Source organism: Balaenoptera musculus, chromosome 10, assembly GCF_009873245.2.
Source record: "Balaenoptera musculus isolate JJ_BM4_2016_0621 chromosome 10, mBalMus1.pri.v3, whole genome shotgun sequence".
Taxonomy (NCBI): Eukaryota; Metazoa; Chordata; class Mammalia; order Artiodactyla; family Balaenopteridae; genus Balaenoptera; species Balaenoptera musculus.
Window position 1 is genome coordinate 25,187,194 of NC_045794.1, and position 20,977 is coordinate 25,208,170.

At 37.7% G+C, this 20,977-nt stretch overlaps 1 protein-coding gene across 2 annotated transcripts in view; it reads right to left on the bottom strand.

The window, feature by feature from the left end:
• TMTC1 (transmembrane O-mannosyltransferase targeting cadherins 1) overlaps positions 1-20,977 on the bottom strand; it is a 256,134-nt gene continuing 235,157 nt past the window's right edge. The window contains exons 13-19 of one of the 2 annotated variants that reach the window (XM_036865656.1): positions 19,736-19,838; positions 16,977-17,112; positions 16,231-16,375; positions 15,180-15,317; positions 13,669-13,791; positions 7,281-7,358; positions 1-2,530 (exon numbers count right to left, since the gene is read on the bottom strand). In XM_036865656.1, the coding sequence (XP_036721551.1) occupies positions 2,390-2,530; positions 7,281-7,358; positions 13,669-13,791; positions 15,180-15,317; positions 16,231-16,375; positions 16,977-17,112; positions 19,736-19,838 (864 nt within the window). In that variant the 3' untranslated portion in view covers positions 1-2,389. The remainder of the gene's footprint in view (positions 2,531-7,280; positions 7,359-13,668; positions 13,792-15,179; positions 15,318-16,230; positions 16,376-16,976; positions 17,113-19,735; positions 19,839-20,977) is intronic. The other variant, XM_036865655.1, reaches the window with a different exon arrangement.

A 20,977-nucleotide genomic window follows, 5' to 3' on the forward strand; every position in this document is an offset into this window, starting at 1 on the left:
AGGAGAGAGAGGGGGAGAGAGAAAGAGAGAGACAGAGAACAGAGAAAGAGAAAAGCACCCAAAAGAAGGCAGGAAAAGTCTCTTGAAGGCCAGTGACCATTTTCTCTCAGAAACTTTTAGGCTGTAATAGCCATTTCAATTATTCCAACAAATGTACTCGCCTGTCTTTAGCAGCCCTTCAAGTAAGGCGTAATTGCTTTTCAAAATTTGGGGCTCTATCTTTTCCATTAACTTTCTAAGTATGAGTTTTTGTTACACTAAAACTAAAAAGTTGTAATTAAAGTCCTAGATATTGTTTTTAGCTAGGGCTTCATGTTTCTCATTTTGGGGATGGAGTAGTTATTTTACAATAAATACTGTAGTACATTTCTTGACCTTAGGACTACAGAAGTATAATTTGGGAGGGAATAAAAATATTTTAAATGAAATTTTGGATACATTTATGATATATAACATTAAAAGACTATTAGAAACAGGAGATCAGAGTGGTAATATATACATTATTGGATTATTGATATACACAAACAGAATACACACAAACAGAATTTGCTAATTCAAATTCTGTAATCCTTTGCATTTAAAATATTCCTGGCATCATCCCTTTCCAAAGAAGTTTTTCCTCCTTTTATCTAGATTTACCTTGACAAAAAAATCATAATAACAACATAGAGAGGCAGTGGTCTCTGATACCGGGGTTGAAAAGAAGCAGAAGGCTTCTTGCTCTGGCCTGAGCATGTGACATACGTGTGCCTTCAGGCTCCTACATGTGTATGACACCTGGCTTAGCACCAGGAACAGCACTGACCAGAGTGGGTTTTTTTTTTTTTTAAGTTTATGATGAAAACCAAATGAGAATCAGTATTCCAATTTCTTCAATTTCAAAATATATTACCTCCCAAACACTGAAGGCTGATTCCTAATTTCTTTAGCTTTAGCAAGTAAATAGTCAAGACAGATTTTTTTAGGGGCTGTTAAAACTTAACTACCTTGTAATTTAGATTTATAATTTTTGTATGATCAGTTGTGAAAACTGCTATTAAAACCACTATGTACAGGGAAAAAAAGTGTGTATATATTAAATATTTTATAAGTTATGAAATAAATAACACTAAAAGACAAATGTCAAATTGTAAATTCAACTTTGCCATCCCTATCTTTTAACTATAAATATATATTTTAAAATTATGAATTTAGACTTTTTTTCCTAGATTTTTTGAGCATTCTCCATGAAATCTCCAAAATTACAAATACAGAACCAGGAACTGCAGGTTCTAACATTCATGTTCTAAGCACAGAATTCTGATTAAGCCTAGGAAGACAAATCAATAGAGCTGTCCATCTATTTAGAGTCTATGAAGATTTCTGTAATATACCATAAAGATTCCTCAGTGGTTAAATATATTTTCAAAAAATAATCTCAGAACGTCTGAATGTTAAGATAATAAAGTAGAACATTTCTCTCAATTAATATCTTTAATATTTCTCATGTAGAATATACTATTTTTTTCTCCACCAAAATAACAATATATCTGGAGGCAGAAACATTTATGAGTTTTAAAAGCACTTACGAAATCTTAGAGCAGAACCACTACTCTAGTAATACCTGTAATAAAATTAATTTAAAACATTTCCATGAAGAGTCAGGGGTAGCAAGACCCTTGATTTTTCCCTAGGAATAAGAATACTCGTACACAATTCCAGAAGCTTCCTTTTCAACATATTAGGCAATGGGAAAACAGCTTGTATCAGAGTGGAATTTAATTTACTTCTCAATAGGGCTCTAGCACTATCCTCAGAAGGATATTAGACAAACCTTACTTAGCTTTATCTTACAATAGCCCCTTTCCCCATGTATTCCAGAAGGTTTTACAAAAACTGTTAGATACTCATTTCTAGTTCTGGAGAATTAAATGAGTTACCTCTTGGTAGAATTTCCCAAATGGTTTATCCCAGAGGATTTATCCTCTCTGAAATATCTCCTCTCATAAAGAAGAGATGCCATGCATTCATAGCATTTCAAGCCTCTATTTCTGAGACACAAGTATCTACACTAAGAAATGGAATTAGATTTCCAGGTTGGAAAAGCAGACAAATATATGAAAGGAAATCTGGAATTAAAGCAAACACAAATCTGTAAAATGTGTAGTTGCTGTTTTCCTTCCTTCAGGCCTTTTAGCCCTTCCTTGCTCTTTTTGTCTTCTTTCATGGAAATGCAAGTCCCCAGCACAGGGTTACCAGCAGGTGTCCCAAAATGTGCCACCCTGAACTCGAGTAAGAGGAAAACTTCATCGGTTGTGCCCCAACTGATGTGAAAGCAAGGCTTCCGTCTGTCAGTTCTTCCTCTTCCAAAGGCACCAGTACTGTCCCTTGGAGACTTGGTCAAATGCTGCTACGTTTGATCCTTTTCTCGAACTTCTTGTAATCTTTTTTCTAGACGATCCAATTTGGCAAGATTTTCCTGCAGCAGTTTGCTGTCTGGAACGAGCTGTAAGGCTCTCTCATAATAAGCTCTTGCAGACACGTAGTTTCCCTGTTGAGAAAAAGAAAGAGAATAATTATATTCTGATCCATCAGAACACTAGCTCGAAGAATGGGGAAACTAACTAAGAAACAGACCTTCTCGCCCATTTTAACATTAACACCCTCATAACCTCAGGAGACCCTGTCTGCATGTGTAATTTTATCCTTATCTGTTGGTGTCTTTGAGAATCCATTTGTTTTAACTACCAGACCAGATGGAGAATGTGAAGGATAAGGTTACATGGCAGCAAAACAGATTTCCAATTCTACTAATACAGGGTATGAAGCTATAATTTCATAGCATTCTCATAGGGTTAGCACTATTCCTTTGTAATCAAGTGGAGCCAAGGCACTGGAAATTCATATTGAGAGGGAGGGGGACAGAAAGAGGGTTGGGTTGGAGGAGAGGGGTGTGTGTGTGTGTGTGTGTGTGTGAAAGAGAGAGAGAGAGAGATGTTTTTGGAATTTCAAGAGTAATGATTAAAAAGTAAATAGTTCAGGAGTCCACTACAGCTATTTAGTGGTAGGAAGTATTTTAATCTTCACCTTAAAACATAAAAGCAACTTTTGCCTAATACAGGCTTTAATGCAAATCTAAGTTTTTATAAAATAAAAAGAACTGATAATAAATAATATGGAGTCAAATTTATCCCATACTCAAGGTGTGTGACAATATATGTCTGCTGGATACTCTAAAGGCCGGAGGGAAGGTATGTCACTCTGGACCTGCTAAAGACCCCTCTGTTGGCCCCCAACTGGTTTGTTCAATGCTTCCCTAACTGGCAACCATGCGTGCCTGGTCCCAGAAGGTTCCTGACAAACTAGTCAGAATTACTAACTTTTTTCCAGCCTCTTTTCTGCCACTGAATGTATTCCTTCCGTATGGTCGACCCCCTTTCAGGTCTGTGTGCTGCTAAGTGTCAGAACCAAGATCGGTAGAGATCTCTCCATTCCAAAAAAACCAGCATCTGCTCTGCTGTATTCTCAGTTACAGCTCCATGTGGATGAAAACTAGTTACTCTCTAAATTTCCACCACAATTTAAAGTAGTACCTCTTGGAGTGAAAGTACTATATAGCAATAGCGACCTATATTTGTTGAATGCTGAACTACCTCCCAAGTGAATGAACAAGTGTCAAGACCTCAGACCCTGCCTGACATATAATGAGCACTCAATCCGATGCTGTCATTATTGTTATTATCAAATGACTATTTATGTGTAAATGAGTAAACACTGTCTATTTCTTATGGTATTCACTTGTCATACTGGTGAAAAGGAGAGTAAAAAAGACCTCACAGATAACTGTACATTGGGAATCCAGGCGCTGGCATGTGCACAAATGAAAATATTTCTGATTATTAACACTGATTCTGATAAGAGGCTGAACAGAATTCTGAACAAATGAGAACCTGGATTTAGCTACATTACTATTGTTTTCAATTCAAGTATTTATCTTCAGAGTGTCTCCTGATGTTAAGCTTAGCACATAGGTGCAGATAACTGAACATCTGTGGCTCTTAGATTGCTCTCAAAACTGTGTTCCTACTGCGGTTGATTTTGAAATCGTTTTCCCAAGAGGTTTCTCTGAATTTAGGCCTTAGCCTGGTGCCAGGCATCTCCTTTGATCACCAGCTTTCTCTGTCCTTTCACAAAAAATTCTAGTCATAGATTTATTTTCTCCCTCAAGTTGCTCTTTTCTTGATGCAACTGGAAGCCTTAATTTTTTTTTAATAAATTTATTTATTTTATTTGTTTATTTTTGGCTGTGTTGGGCCTTCCTTGCTGCGTGCGGGCTTTCTCTAGTTGCGGCGAGCGGGGGCTACTCTTCATTGTGGTGCACGGGCTTCCCATTGTGGTGGCGTCTCTCGTTGTGGAGTACAGGCTCTAGGCGCGTGGGCTTCAGTAGTTGTGGCTCACGGGCTCTAGAGCGCAGGCTCAGTAGTTGTGGTGCATGGGCTTAGTTGCTCCATGGCATGTGGGATCTTCCTGGACCAGTGCTCGAACCCGTGTCCCCTGCATTGGCAGGCGGATTCTCAACCACTGGGCCACCAGGGAAGCCCTGGAAGCCTTAATTTTAAAAACAAGTTATAGCCCTTAATTCAATGTCCTCAATTTCCAGATGCTAGATAGGGAATTTGAATTATCCAATTTCTAGAAATGTGCTAGTTACTATGATAGCCACTAGTCATATGCGGCTATTTAAGTGTAAGTTAATTATGATTAATTAAGAATTCAGTTGCTCAGTGGCACATTTCAAGTGCTCATTAGCCATGCGGGGCTAGTGGCTACTACCTTGGACAGTACAGACATAGAACATTCCCATCATCTCAGAAAGTTCTATTGGCCAGTTCCATTCTAGAAAATGCATTAATGTCATAAGGCAGGATTGAAAATAGTACTTTGTGATATGGCCCAGGTGATGAAACTCTTTGATTATAAAGAATGTACTGTAGCTTTTTGGTCCATCCATTTCATTTTACATAAAACTTCATGAAAAATATCATCTTTTATTTCCAAGTAGTATGAGCAAGAGTCAAGCCTCTTCTTCTCTCTCTTTGTATCATCTCCTTGCAAAGCCTTATTCCAACTCTCAGCCTTGCACAGCCCTCAGTCCTTCCTAAGCTTCACCCAGGCTCAGGCTCAGTGGGGCCCAGGAATGGGATAACACTGCTTGATGCATGCACTTCCTGGCAATGCAAAGGTCACAGAAAGTTAATGGTTGTTCTTGAAGGCGTCATAATGATAATCCTGCATCCTAACAGTGACATCAAAATGACTACATCCAAGCCATGTGCCTGGTCTATATATTTGTATTGGATTGCATCATATGAATTTACATTTAAAATTAAACATTTTAAAATTACAAACATGGCAATTTTATATTGTTCAACCTAATACATGATGGCCGCAAAGATGAAAAAAGATAAACTAATTTTTAATCAGTGTGTTCGTTATATTTTGAAATAATACACTCAATAGATCCTTCTTCAATCTCCAGATACCTTTGCAGGGGAAGCACTTCTAAATTTAAAGCAATGGGTTCACTTGTTAATCTGAAAGAGTTCAATAAATGTACTATTTTCTCTTTATTTCCAGACTTAATGAACACTCTTGAGTACATTTATTGTACTTTATCTAATTAACAATTGAACCCATTTCTTTAAATGCAGGTGCACTCCATCTAAAAACATATTAAGTGTATTAAATGAAAGTGCAACTATTTAATATATTATTTAAATATTTAAAATTATTATGTTACTGTTTTTAAAAGTAAGTTCATTCTATGTTTCCCAACTAGATACTGCTGGACACCCTAGAATGTCATTAAGATCAGAGCTTGGTTTATTGGGCTCTGATAAATGTCATGACTGGATTCACCATCTATGTTCCTCTATTAGATCAAGGCTAATAGTTGCAGAGTAACTATCCCATTATCCCCTCCCATCTGTAGAGTCATGGATCACCTTTTTGTTTTACTGTGTTTCTGAAAGTGACCAGTTCACACTTAATCGTAAACCCTATTTAGCCTTTGTTTAAATTCTAATCACTATCTAGCTATTTTGTCAGGGTAAAGACTGACAGAAGCCTGAAAATAAGTTAGCTAAACAAGAGTGATCCTTTCAAAACATGTCAGACCATGGCATTTCTCTGCTCAAATTCCTCCAAGGACCCCAACTTGTTTGGCATGAAAGCTGAAGACTTTACAATTCCTTTCAAGGCCCTGCATCATCTGGCCCTTTGACCTCTCTGACCCAGCTTCTATCATTTCCTCTCACTTGCCTTCTCCCTAGTCTTCAAATACACTGGCACACTCACACCTCAGAACCTTTGCACATGCACTTTCCCTATTTTGCCAAGTGGCTTGCTCCCTTCAGCTCTCTACTCAGATATCACTTTTTAACTGAGGCCTTCCCTAACCACCTCAATTTAAAATTTCAGTTCTTACCCCCAGCACTCCCTATCTTCTTTCATTCTTTTATTCTCCATAGCACTTATCATCATCTGATATATTCTATGTATGTATGTATGTATGTATGTATGTATGTATGTATGTATGTGTTTATTTACTTATTGCCTATTTCCCCCTAACTAGAATGTTAGCTCCATGACGATAGAAATTTTTGTCTTATGTGTTAATTGCTGTATTCCTGGTACCTAGAAGAGTACCTGGCACATAGGATATTCTATATAAATGCCTGTCAAATGAATTGGATGAATGAATGAATGCCAGTGAATCTTTGATTTCATTATAGACAATAGTCCTCCCAAGGGTAATTTTCAATTATTCACTCAAAGGTAGCTTTTTCTTTTGAGAACAAACAAACAAACAGCCTTGTTTTTCAGTAGGTTAGGGAATAAAAGATACATTAAGTATAGGAAATAGCAATACTTTATCTTGACAATGAGTTAAACCACAGGAAAATAAGCTACATTAGCATAGCGCCAACAGAATTTTACTTCATGTAGCAGATTTTATCTGCTCTGTGATGATACTTAAGTACATATGATTTTCTTTATGATAAACAAAATTATGAAATCTAATTTATATATTTATTTTTTAAATGGCTTCATGATATTCAATATCGAGATAATACAAAGTGAACATAAAACTGTCTAATTACATTTTTGAACACCTATGTTTTCAGTATTCAAATAATTCAAAGAGGAAATTAACAATAGTTTCTCAATCTTTTAAAAGAGAAGAAAGAGAAAATACAAAGGGAAAACCTGGTTCACATGGAAGTGAATTATTTTCTTACCTTGATGTGCTGGATTCCACCCATGTTCATCCAGGCCTGTGCTTGATCTGGATTTAATTCCACGGCCACTTTATAGCTCTAAATACATAAGAAATATCTTCAGGCTGGGAAACGAGAACCCATCTTTAACACTACAGATTGTGGAAACCATTTTCTTCATATGTGGAAATTTAAATGGTTAATAAAATGAACAGTCACTTCTAGTTCACAGGTGTCCCCTTTATTTCTATTATTTTTCAAAGTCGATGATTCTAAAGTGGAGGAAACTGAAATGTGTAATTTCCTTGCAGAGCTAACCTCTGGACTTAAAAAGGCTGAAGGTGCCTGCCAGGAGTCCAGGTGATTTCTATAACAGTGCATAATTTCCCACTGGCCTCGATCTGCAAGAAAATGGTGCCCTTTGGCCTTTTTCACTGTAATGGAGTTTGTAAGAAAAATTTTTTTATAATCACAGAATCTTAGAGTAGTTTCTGAAACAGCTTATATCTCTCACAAAATCTGATCTGATTATTCAGCCCATGCTTAAATTCTTGCAGAGAATGGTGTTCAGTATCTCTTTAAGGACATATATTTTACCAGGGAATAGTTTTAATCGTTAGAAAGGCTTTCTTTTTCTTCTGCCTTATGAAAGATCTTCAAATGTTTGAAGAGAGTTACTTATTTCTCAAATACTTTTTTTTGGTCTGAATAACATGTATCCCATTAAATGTCATAGCCATGAGGTATATTTGTACTATTTTGCCTGTTGTTTTGCATCAAAGGGCATGCTCACCACTGAGTCTTGATTTTAAGAGTGGTCACCTTAAATAAAACTAAAGGCTCAGCTGAAGCAAGAAGAACTACAATCTTGCAGCCTGTGGAACAAAAACCACATTCACAGAAAGATAGACAAGATGAAAAGGCAGAGGGCTATGTACCAGATGAAGGAACAAGATAAAACCCCAGAAAAACAACTAAATGAAGTGGAGATAGGCAACCTTCCAGAAAAAGAATTCAGAATAATGATAGTGAAGATGATCCAGGACCTCGGAAAAAGAATGGAGGCAAAGATCGAGAAGATGCAAGAAATGTTTAACAAAGACCTACAAGAACTAAAGAACAAACAAACAGAGATGAACAATACAATAACTGAAATAAAAAATACACTTGAAGGAATCAATAGCAGAATAACTGAGGCAGAAGAACGGATAAGTGACCTGGAAGACAGAATGGTGGAATTCACTACTGCGGAACAGAATAAAGAAAAAAGAATGAAAAGAAATGCAGACAGCCTAAGAGACTTCTGGGACAACATTAAACACAACAACATTCACATTATAGGGGTCCCAGAAGGAGGAGAGAGAGAGAAAGGACCCGAGAAAATATTTGAAGAGATTATAGTCGAAAACTTCCCTAACATGGGAAACGAAATAGCCACCCAAGTCCAGGAAGTGCAGAGAGTCCCATACAGGATAAACCCAACGAGAAAAACGCCAAGACACATAGTAATCAAATAGACCAAATTAAAGAGAAAGAAAAATTATTGAAAGGAGCAAGGGAAAAATGACAAATAACATACAAGGGAACTCCCATAAGGTTAACAGCTGATTTCTCAGCAGAAACTCTACAAGACAGAAGGGAGTGGCATGACATATTTAAAGTGATGAAACGGAAAAACCTACAACCAAGATTACTCTAGCCAGCAAGGATCTCATTCAGATTTGATGGAGAAATCAAAAGCTTTACAGACAAGCAAAAGCTAAGAGAATTCAGCACCACCAAACCAGCTCTACAACAAATGCTAAAGGAACTTCTCTAAGTGGGAAACACAAGAGAAGAAAAGGACCTACAAAAATAAACCCAAAACAATTAAGAAAATGGTCATAGGAACATACATATCGATAATTACCTTAAACGTGAATGGATTAAATGCTCTAACCAAAAGACACAGGTTCGCTGAATGGATACAAAAACAAGACCCATATATATGCTGTTTACAAGAGACCCACTTCAGACCTAGGGACACATACAGACTGAAAGTGAGGGGATGGAAAAAGATATTCCATGCAAATGGAAATCAAAAGAAAGCTGGAGTAGCAATACTCATATCAGATAAAAAAGACTTTAAAAAAAGAATGTTACAAGAGACAAGGAAGGACACTACATAATGATCAAGGGATCAATCCAAGAAGAAGATATAACAATTATAAATCCAACATAGGAGCACCTCAGTACATAAGGCAACTGCTAACAGTTATAAAAGAGGAAATTGACAGTAACACAATAATACTGGGGAACTTTAACACCTCACTTACACCAATGGACAGATCATCCAAACAGAAAATTAATAAGGAAACACAAGCTTTAAATGACACTATCGACCAGATAGATTTAATTGATATTTATAGGACATTCCATCCAAAAACAGCAGATTACACTTTCTTCTCAAGTGTGCATGGAACATTCTCCAGGATAGATCACATCTGGGTCACAAATCAAGCCTCAGTAAATTTAAGAAAACTGAAATCATATCAAGCATCATTTCTGACCACAACGCTATGAGATTAGAAATGAATTACAGGGATAAAAATGTAAAAAAACACAAACACATGGAGGCTAAACAATACATTACTAAATAACCAAGAGATCAGTGAAGAAATCAAAGAGGAAATCAAAAATTACCTAGAGACAAATGACAATGAAAATACGACCATCCAAAACCTATGGGATTCAGCAAAAGCAGTTCTAAGAGGGAAGTTTATAGCTATACAAGCCTACCTCAAGAAACAAGAAAAATCTCAAATAAACAATCTAACCTTACACCTAAAGGAACTGGAGAAAGAAGAAGAAACAAAACACAAAGTTAGCAGAAGGAAAGAAATCATAAAGATCAGAGCAGAAATAAATGAAATAGAAACAAAGAAAACAATAGCAAAGATCAAAACTAAAAGCTGGTTCTTTGAGAAGATAAACAAAATTGATAAACCATTAGCCAGACTCTTCAAGAAAAAGAGGGAGAGCACTCAAATCAATAAAATTAGAAATGAAAAAGGAGAAGTTACAACAGACATGGCAGAAATACAAAGCATCCTAAGAGACTACTACAAGCAACTCTATGCCAATAAAATGGACAACCTGGAAGAAATGGACAAATTCTTAGAAAGGTATAACCTTCCAAGACTGAACCAGGAAGAAATAGAAATATGAACAGACCAAACACAAGTAATGAAATTGAAACTGTGATTAAAAATCTTCCAACAAACCAAAGTCCAGGACCAGAGGGCTTCACAGGTGAATTCTATCAAACATTTAGAGAAGAGCTAACACCCATCCTTCTCAAACTCTTCCAAAAAATTGCAGAGGAAGGAAAACACCCAATCTCATTCCATGAGGCCATCATCACCCTGATACCAAAACCAGACAAAGATACTACAAAAAAAGAAAATTACAGACCAATATCACTGATGAATATAGATGCAAAAATCCTCAACAAAATACTAGCAAACAGAATCCAACAACACATGAAAAGGATCATATACCATGATCAAGTGGGATTTATCCCAGGGATGCAAGGATTCTTCAATATATGCAAACCAATCAATGTGATACATGATATTAACAAATTGAAGAATAAAAACCATATGACCATCTCCACAGATGCAGAAAAGCTTTTGACAAAATTCAACACCCATTTATGATAAAAACTCTCCAGAAAGTGGGCATAGGGGAAACCTACCTCAACATAATAAAGGCCATATATGACAAACCCACAGCAAACATCATTCTCAATGGTGAAAAACTGAAAGCATTTCCTCTAAGATCAGGAACAAGACAAGGATGTCCACTCTCACCACTATTATTCAACATAATTTTGGAAGTGTTAGCCACAGCAATCAGAGAAGAAAAAGAAATAAAAGGAATCGAAATCGGAAAAGAAGAAGTAAAGCTGTCACTGTTTGCAGATGACATGATACTATACATAGAAAATCCTAAAGATGCCATCAGAAAACTAGTAGAGCTCATCAAAGAATTTGGTAAAGTTGCAGGATACAAAATTACTGCACAGAAATGTCTTGCATTCCTATACACTAATGATGAAAAATCTGAAAGAGAAATTAAGGAAACACTCCCATTTACCATTGCAACAAAAAGAATAAAATACCTAGGAATAAACCTACCTAGGGAGACAAAAGACCTGTATGTAGAAAACTATAAGACACTGATGAAAGAAATTAAAGATGATACCAACAGATGGAGAGATATACCATGTCCTTGGATTGGAAGAATCAATATTGTGAAAATGACTATACTACCCAAAGCAATCTACAGATTCAATGCAATCCCTATCAAATTACCAATGGCATTCTTTATGGAACTAGACAAAAAATCTTAAAATATGTATGGAGACACAAAAGACCCCAAATAGCCAAAGCAGTCTTGAGGGAAAAATACAGCTGGAGGAATCAGACTCCCTGACTTCAGACTATACTACAAAGCTACAGTAGTCAAGACAATATGGTATTGGCACAAAAACAGAAACATAGATCAATGGAACAAGATAGAAAGCCCAGAGATAAACCCATGCACCTATGGTCAACTAATCTATGACAGAGGAGGCAAGGATATAAAATGGAGAAAAGACAGCCTCTTCAATAAGTGGTGCTGGGAAAACTGGACAGCTACATGTAAAAGAATGAAATTAGAACACTCCCTAACACCATACACAAAAATAAACTCAAAATGGATTAGAGACCTAAAAGACCAGACACTATAAAACTCTTAGAGGAAAACATAGGAAGAACACTGTTTGACATAAATCACAGCAAGATCTTTTTTGATCCACCTCCTAGAGTAATGGAAATAAAAACAAAAATAAACAAATGGGACCTAATAAAACTTCAAAGCTTTTGCATAGCAAAGAAACCATAAACAAGACGAAAAGACAAGCCTCAGAATGGGAGAAAATATTTGCAAGCAAATCAATGGACAAAGGATTAATCTCCAAAATATATAAACAGCTCATGCAGCTCAATATGAAAAAAACAAACAACCCAATCCAAAAATGGGCAGAAGACCTAAACAGACATTTCTCCAAAGAAGACACACAGATGGCCAAGAAGCACATAAAAGCTGCTCTACATCACTAATTATTAGAGAAATGCAAATCAAAACTACAATGAGGTATCACCTCACGCCAGTTAGAATGGGTATCATCAGAAAATCTACAAACAACAAATGCTGGAGAGGGTGTGGAGAAAATGGTACCCTCTTGCACTGTTGGTGGGAATATAAATTGATACAGTCACTATGGAGACAGTATGGAGGTTCCTTAAAAAACTAAAAATAGAATTACCATATGATCCAGCAATCCCACTACTGGGCATATACCCAGAGAGAACCATAATTCAAAAAGACACATGCACCCCAATGTTCATTGCAATAGCCAGGTCATGGAAGCAACCTAAATGCCCATCGACTTTTGAATGGATAAAGAAGATGTGGTACATATATACAATGGAATATTACTCAGCCATAAAAAAGGAAAGAAATTGGGTCATTTGTTGAGATGTGAATGGATCTAGAGACTGTCATACAGAGTGAAGTAAGGCAGAAAGAGAAAAATAAATATCATATATTAACACATATATGTGGAACCTAGAAAAATGGTACAGATGAACCGGTTTGCAGGGCAGAAATTGAGACACAGAGGTAGAGAGCAAACGTATGGACACCAAGGGGGGAAAGCGGCGGGGGGGTGGGTGGTGGTGGTGCGATGAATTGGGCGATTGGGATTGACATGTATACACTGATGTGTATAAAATGGATGACTAATAAGAACCTTCTGTATAAAAAAAAAAAGACACTTTCAAATGACTGGTAGAGGCAGTGTTTTTTAGGAGTTCAGAGGAAACAAGGTCACTGGGAGAAAGGATGGTCTGGAGGGCTTCCTGAAGGAGGACACAGGTCTGTGTTGGTAGATGAGTGGGAATCTGCAGGGGGTTGGGGTGGTGTGGGCACAATGTTACAGGATGTGTGGAACGCCAAAGCTCTTCAGGCACTAGTCCAGCTGAAACAGAGGGTTACTGAAGGCAAACAGAGAGAAAAAGAGCGAACAAGGGGAGGAGAGAGAGAGAGGGAAGCTGGTTTGAGGGCAAAATGCAGAATGCTTTAAACATCAGGTTCAAGGTGATAATTCAGAAAATAATGCAGAGGTATTGTGGAACTCCTAATAGTCAAAAACCAGAGGCTCAATTATAAAAAATTAAACTTATTATGTCAATTAATCAGAAAATTCACTCCACAAAACATGGCAATGATCTTAGCTTTTAATGTATATGCTTCATTAAAGATTGAGGGAGTATTAATTTTAATCCATGAATTTAATAACAATTTTATTAAGTCTTTATACCTCAAAAGCTTTGTCAAGAAGGTTCTGCTCTCTTAGTTGATTTCCTTTTGTGAAAAAAAGTTCAGATACAACTTTTGGGTCCTTTGGTTTCAGCTTCAGAGCCTTGTCTATAGCATCAAGTGCCTGTACAGTTTGGAAATTAAGACACAATAAATGTAGGTTAGATAAAGAAAAACTAACTTAAACGCTAACATCTATACTTTTTGTTTCTTATGTATTAGCTAGCGTGGTGAGTAACAATCAGAACACATTTTTCATTTTCTCTGATGTTCTCATCAAGGAATAAAGTAGCCCTGACAAAATAATTTCCCTATACTCCAGGTTTCCTATTTACATTAGTGACAATGAAATGTCCCTGATCACTTTTCAGGAAGGCTGTGCGATCCCATTGAAAGAAAACAAGATCTGAGGTCAGTTGTGTTGCCCTGACCATGTGTCCATCTGGACCACTCCAACAGCCTCCTTTTAGGGCCCTGGTGCCCACTCTGCCCCCAGCACCCACTGGCCCACCCCCTGCAGCCAGAGAGCCCTTCAAAGCACAAATCTGATATGTTGCTCTTTTCCTTAAGACCCCAAAGCTTCTTCCAGGATAAGGAACAAAACCTTGCCCTGGTCCCAAACCTTGGGGTTGAGTCCCCAGCGACCTCGGTGGCTGTATCTCACAGACGCCCTGCTCCCTCACGCCCATTCCTCAGACAGGCCATTTACTGTTGACAGGCCCTTTGCATGTGCTTTTTCTTGCCTGGAACGCTATGCACTGCCCCTTTTTGCTTAATAACTCCTATTCATCACTCAGCCCTCAACTTCACATCACTCTGCAGGGAACCTAACCACCCAGACCACCCGGGTCCCTTGATTATATGCTCATTAGGGACCATGCTGCTCTCCACGACATCTCTGGGCACAGCTGTAATTCCACACTGGTTTTGTGATTACTTGCTCAATCTCTGTCTCCTCTTCGACTGTAAACTCCACAAGGACAAGGGCAATGTTTTTGGTTTTTTTTCTCACACCACTTTATTCCCACTGCCCACCCCAGTGTCTGGCATATAGCAGGCATTCAATGAATATTTTTTTGAATCAGTTCATGTATTTACTGGTCATGTGACTTTTAAAATGGACATAAACAGTACAGTTGCAACACAGGGCCTTAAAGGAGGCCTGACCTGCCTTAAAGGGTTGTTATAAAGAGTCTATAAAATATCTTTGAGGGAACATGGAAAATGATAAAGCATACAAATGTTAGTCTTTATCATTATCGAGTTAGCTGAAAACAAACTGAGATAATACCACATAAAATCTTCAGACCAAGGATGAACCAAGAAAATAGCGTCTCGAGGGGACATCTTAGGAATCAAGTAGGTAACTGAAAAGTGCCCAGAAGATACGCTATGCCAACTGATGATGTTCAAGACTGCTCAGCCCTGTGAGCGTGCCAACTGGAGGGTCATTCAGGTGCACCCCATTTTCTACCTGTGAACCCAAACAACTTCAAACAGTGTCCTCTCTACCTTGTCGTGCTGCTCCTGCTTGCTGTGGATGGCAGACAACAGGCGATAGCATTCAAGGCACCCAGTCTCCTCTGACACAATGTGATTGGTCACCTTTTCAGCTTCTTTTGTCTGACCCATCACGGCCAAAACCTGAGCCTGCAAAACCACAGTGACTTTGGCTTAGAAGGTACTTGGCTATCACCTTATCAAATAAAGCACTCTTTATCAAATAAAGCATTCAGGAAACACTTCCCATAAAAATGCTCAACATCTCTTTGTGACTCACAGAAAAGGCTGACTTACCACAGTTTATAGGCTTAGTCTTCTGTTGTTTGTTTCTTTATTTAGGCATGCTCATGCATTTGTGTATGAATGGCAGGAACATCAAAGCCATTCAGTGACTTGTGCCTTTTTTAAAAAGTTGACTATGTCAAAGAGAAACATTTTCCTATGGTTTCAACAGAACACTGTGTTTATAACAAGATAACAAGTTTGTTTTACTGAAAATCTAAGGAAAAGGAAGAGTAATGATCGAAAAATTGAAATAAAAAATATTGTTGATATTAATTTTCCTGAATTTGATAGTTGTACTGTGGTTAGGTTAGAGAATGTCCTTGTTCTTAGGAACTATTTAGAAATAAAGGGTATGAGATCTCTAATTCTCAGATGGCTCAAGACAAAATATCATGTATTAATAATATGTACATGTACATACACACACCTAAATATGCACTTACATATGTGTACATATACACATACATACATACATGAGAGGATGATAAACAAATGCATCAAAGTGCTAAAAATTCATCAATCTGGGTGAAAGAGTATATGGGAGTTATTTAAAATTCTTGCAAATTGTAAGTTTGAAATTATTTCAAAACAAAAACTTAACAGTGTTTTTAGGGTCCATGTGTTTGGTGAATGGCTCTAACATTTGTTATATGAATATTCATTAAATGGATATAGTATAGTGTTCTAGTTCACGTTTTGAGGCATACTGACTACAGCTCCCTGTACTGCATGCCATGAGTCTACTCCATTTTGTTTCTTTTGTCCATCTACTCACCAGTGCCAGGCGGAGTTCCCTTTGGGAAGGCTGAAGGGACACAGCTTCTCGGTAAATCTGCAAAGCCTCTTCATATCTGCCAGTGTTGTAATATAGAGCTCCCAACGGTGATAATATCTCAGCTTTGCGTGCCACCTGCAAGGCGCTGAATTTTGAGAAAACAAATGGACAATTTTCTTCTAACAGGTACATTTCCAAAGGTTGAAACTTAGATTTAGGGACCACTGTCCACAGTTTGAGACTCTGCTCCCAGATGGTCTTTGTTTTTATATCAAGAAGAATGTTAAAAAAAGATCACAGTGCCAGCCTCTGACTATAAGGATGTCTCTAGTGACCCACCAATACGTAAACTGAGCCCCAAGGACCTTTTCCATTTATGGCGACAGACTTGTTCTGATGTATGCACAGTTTTTCATCTAGATCCGTTTTCGGAATTTCTATTTGTGGTTTGGGTCGTAGTCCTTAGCTTCAACAGAAAACAATGGACTAACTAAAATGGGAATTAAATTCCAACCTTGGTTTAGCACTATGCTTTAACCAGCAGGCAAAAAAGTCATTAACTGGGATATCATTTATCCCCAAAGTGCCATTTATTGTACTGTTCTCTTTGGAGAGGAGACTCTGTATTGCCTGCATTGGCAAAATTTGCTAGTATTCTGAGAGCATCTGTTCCAAATAACTGAGAATTTGATGGCCAATTGCAGAGGTCTTAGGATGACTTACAAAGTGAAAAACAGGAACTTTACCGTTTGTACCATTCTTCAGCCACGCTGTTGTCTCCCAGTGACCTGTAGAGTCTCCCCAGGTTCACCATGGCCACATGATGGCTTGGGCTAAGTTTGATGGCCTGTTGGTAATGGGCCACTGCCTTCTCTGGAGAGCCTGTAATCAACAGGTTGTAGGTTGGTAAGAGCAGAACATGCCTTAATTATAAAACACACAGACTTTTTTTTTTTTTTTTTTTGGGCTGCATTGGGTCTTTGTTGCTGCGTGCGGGCTTTCTCTGGTTGCCGTGCACGGGCTCTAGGAGCGCGGGCTTCAGTAGTTGTGGCTCACGGACTTAGTCGCTCCACGGCATGTGGGATCTTCCCGGACCAGGGATCGAACCCATGTCCCCTGCATTGGCAGGCTGATTCTTAAGCACTGTGCCACCAGGGAAGTCCCTAAACACATGACCTCTTTAATTTCTCTTCTGATGATCTTTTTTCTTACAGCCATACCACCAATTATTCAGTTTGTAAATTAGCTCACATTTTGGCTTCTCCTTGCCACTGCCTAACTTTGGACCATTTCACTATTCATTTTCACTTCCAAAGAAATTAATAATAAAAAAGCAGTAAAAACTTAAAACCTGTTTCTTTTATTAAATGTATTATTTTAATCAAACTGGTTTCTGGCCATTGCCTTAGTCAATATGATGTTTTGAGATTATCAGTGATTGGTATTTATGTAAGATATTGTTGCTTCTCATTATACAAAAAGTGGAATGGGCTGTTATAGAAAGAAAACTGTCCTGAAGCAATTTCTGAGGGTCTGCCACAATTACTATACCACAACCTAGTGATTGAGGCAGTGCTTTAAATAAGCAGGTATCTGCTGTATTTTGAAAATCTCTTTTTAAATCATACATCTTTGTTTAGAGGGTATTTATGGAATGGGGCTTTTAAAATAAAAATAATACCACCTTGCATTTGTGCAATGCATTGTATATTTTAAAACACTAATTAAATGATCTCATGATTTTTTCAGGTATTTTGATCCTATTTAGCTGCCTTTTGATAGCACTTAGTTGCCTCTTGGGATTTAAAAGATATTAAAAAAATATGATCACTTTACAGATACAGGCTCTAAAGTGCAAAAACATTAAGAAACTTGACAAAAATCCCAGGGGAAGTGAGGGTAAAGGTCAGAACTGCTATCAAGTCTCTCTAGTATGATAAGGTTCCCCAAAGAAGCTTCCTAGTGAAATTATATGTAAGTGAATGAATTGTGGACAAGTCTGAAGTTCTACATGGCATGGAATGTTTATTACCCACACAGACATCTTCTCAAGTCTACCTTCTTTGAATGCAAGTTTGACTAGGAGGTGCCCAAAAAGACTCTACGTACGTAGAGGTCTATGTATAGGTCATGATAGGGAGAATTTCAGTAGTATAAAAACAGAATACAGTGGGAGTGGTGGGAAAATATAGAAGGTGGTCAGTGAGATTTTGGGGGGCTGGGAGTTGGGGTGGGATATTTTGTTGTTGAAGTAGAAGGAAGAGGGCTAGATCAGGCCAACAAGAGGTCTCTTCAATTTTTTGTTTGTTTGTTTTTAATCTTTGATACCTAATTTATTATTATGTTGCCAAAGAACCAGCAGGTGGCACTAAGAAACAATTTTACATGTGAAAATAAGGGATGTTTCCTAGGTGTATCAGAATGTAAATTTATGTCTTAAGAAACAGAAGGGCTTCAAATATCCTAGAAAATAAAAACCCTTTTGAGCATTTCATATGGACAAAATAATTAAAATCGAATTTTATTGCAGGGCAGGTAGTCTAATAGTCAACGAGAACAAAGTGGTGTTTTGTATTAAATTCAAGCATCTTTTCATTCTTTACAAGTATTCATAACATGCCAACAGTATGCGGGGTACAAATCATAAAGAAAACAGAATTCCTGGCCAGTAAAGTTTTACATTAAATAAGATAAAGTGTATTTTATATAGCACCTGTCCTATAAGGGTACTCTATCAGTTATAATGGTACAGTTTCTATAGTATGTATCACATAAAGAACAATGAAACAATTTAAGACTTTTTAATCGGCTGTAGAAAAGTATTTACCATCTGCCAGTAAATAGATTCAGAGGCAGGTTCTGCATCGTTGTAGAGAACAGGTCATCATCATAGATTTATAAACTTGTATAAATGCTATTCAAAGGATACTGTTGCTCATTAAATCATCAAGGCCACTTCCTGCCACCTGGGGAGTTTTCCTCAGCAATCTGATTATAAGAATTGGGCATGGACATATATACACTACCAAATGTAAAATAGATAGCTAGTGGGAAGCAGCCACATAGCACAGGGAGATCAGCTCGGTGCTTTGTGACCGCCTGGGGGGGTGGGATGGGGAGGGTGGGAGGGAGGGAGATGCGGGAGGGAGGGAGATGCGGGAGGGAGGAGATATGGGAACGTGTGTATATGTGTAGCTGATTCACTTTGTTATAAAGCAGAAACTAACACACCATTGTGAAGCAATTATACTTCAATAAAGATGTTTAAAAAAAAAAAACAAAAAACAAACAAACAAAAAAAAAGAATTGGGCAGATTTTACTGAATTGAGCTTGAAGATTTAGAGAAACGACAGCCCCAAAGTACAATGTGACTGTCAACGGTGTGAGCTTCCTGCCAAGCCCAGTGAGTTCTACTTTTGAGGCATTATTGGGGTGGTTGCCATTTAGCTTGATAGATAGTATTATCTCATCTCAACAGAACAGGTTCTCTTTAATCTCGCTTACCAGTATCAACTAGGAAAACTCCATAGTTGTTGTGTAAGTCTGAGCTATCTGGGCAGTTCTTTATTCCAGCCTGGTATATTTCCTCAGCTTCCTTAAACCTCTCCTTTAAAAGAGAACAAAGAAAAATATATGAGAAAGTTTTTTTAAAAAATCAACAATAAACTGAATAATGGAAGTGGGAAGAGCAGAAAATAATTTACTGAGCATCTGCTATGCAACAGACACCAAGATCAAACACTACGTACTTTGAATTAAAGTCAGTGCCAACTGCACACATACCAAAGACTCATACTTGTGTTTAGTTCCTTCAGCGCAAACCAGCTGATGTTTACTAAGAAGCAGTATCTGGAAGGATTTGCCCTACAGTTGGAAAAAGCCTCAAAATGGATACTTGAATGGGATGCCCTCCACCCCAGTAACTCTCTGGATGAAAATACGTATGATCCATTCATATAGGAATGCCTTCCGAGGTGGCAATCTCACTGGGAGACAGGGAGACCTGACTATTTGACACAGCTGCATTTGCATAGCTAGCCCTCTTGCCTATATTGTGTGATTTATTTGGGGAGGTTTTTTGGAAGGAAGTGGGAGGGGAGGCTGATGCTGGTTATGGGAGGGGTTTGCCTTATCTTTCTTTACTCTAAATATTTCTATAGCCCACCAAACCGTTTGTTACTTCCCTTATCACCCCGCCCTTTCCATCTCTGAGCTGTTCCCTACAACAGGAATATAGGGTCCCTCAAAAGGCACACCTCCAACTCCTCCCTTTGTGGCAAGGCCCAGATCAATTGCCACAGCTTCAATGGATCTTTTTCTAGTTGTTTTGGTCTTCTACTCTAACAATCCACTTTAAGACACTTCAATAATTCTGAATTCGTTTTTAGGCACATTTTCCACAACCATCTGAGATTGTCACGTCACACTTTCTTTTACAATGTAGAAGGTAACACCTAATTAATGAATCAAATGAAATGAAATCACCCAGGTTCTAACAATTACTCACAAGTAACCATTTCCTAGTTTCCTAGTACTGCTATGACGGTCAGGTGAAAGGCAATCGTTTGGCATAAAACACAAAGCAACTTTTCCTTTCATGTGCTCTGATCATGGACACCGTCCATAATTTTATCAGAAGTTACTACTACTAAGCATTCAACCAGACACATGAAAAGAGAATGTACAGCAGCATTTTTCTCAGACCTGACACCTTAAGCTTGTGAATAAAAATGCCCTGAGTGCTTA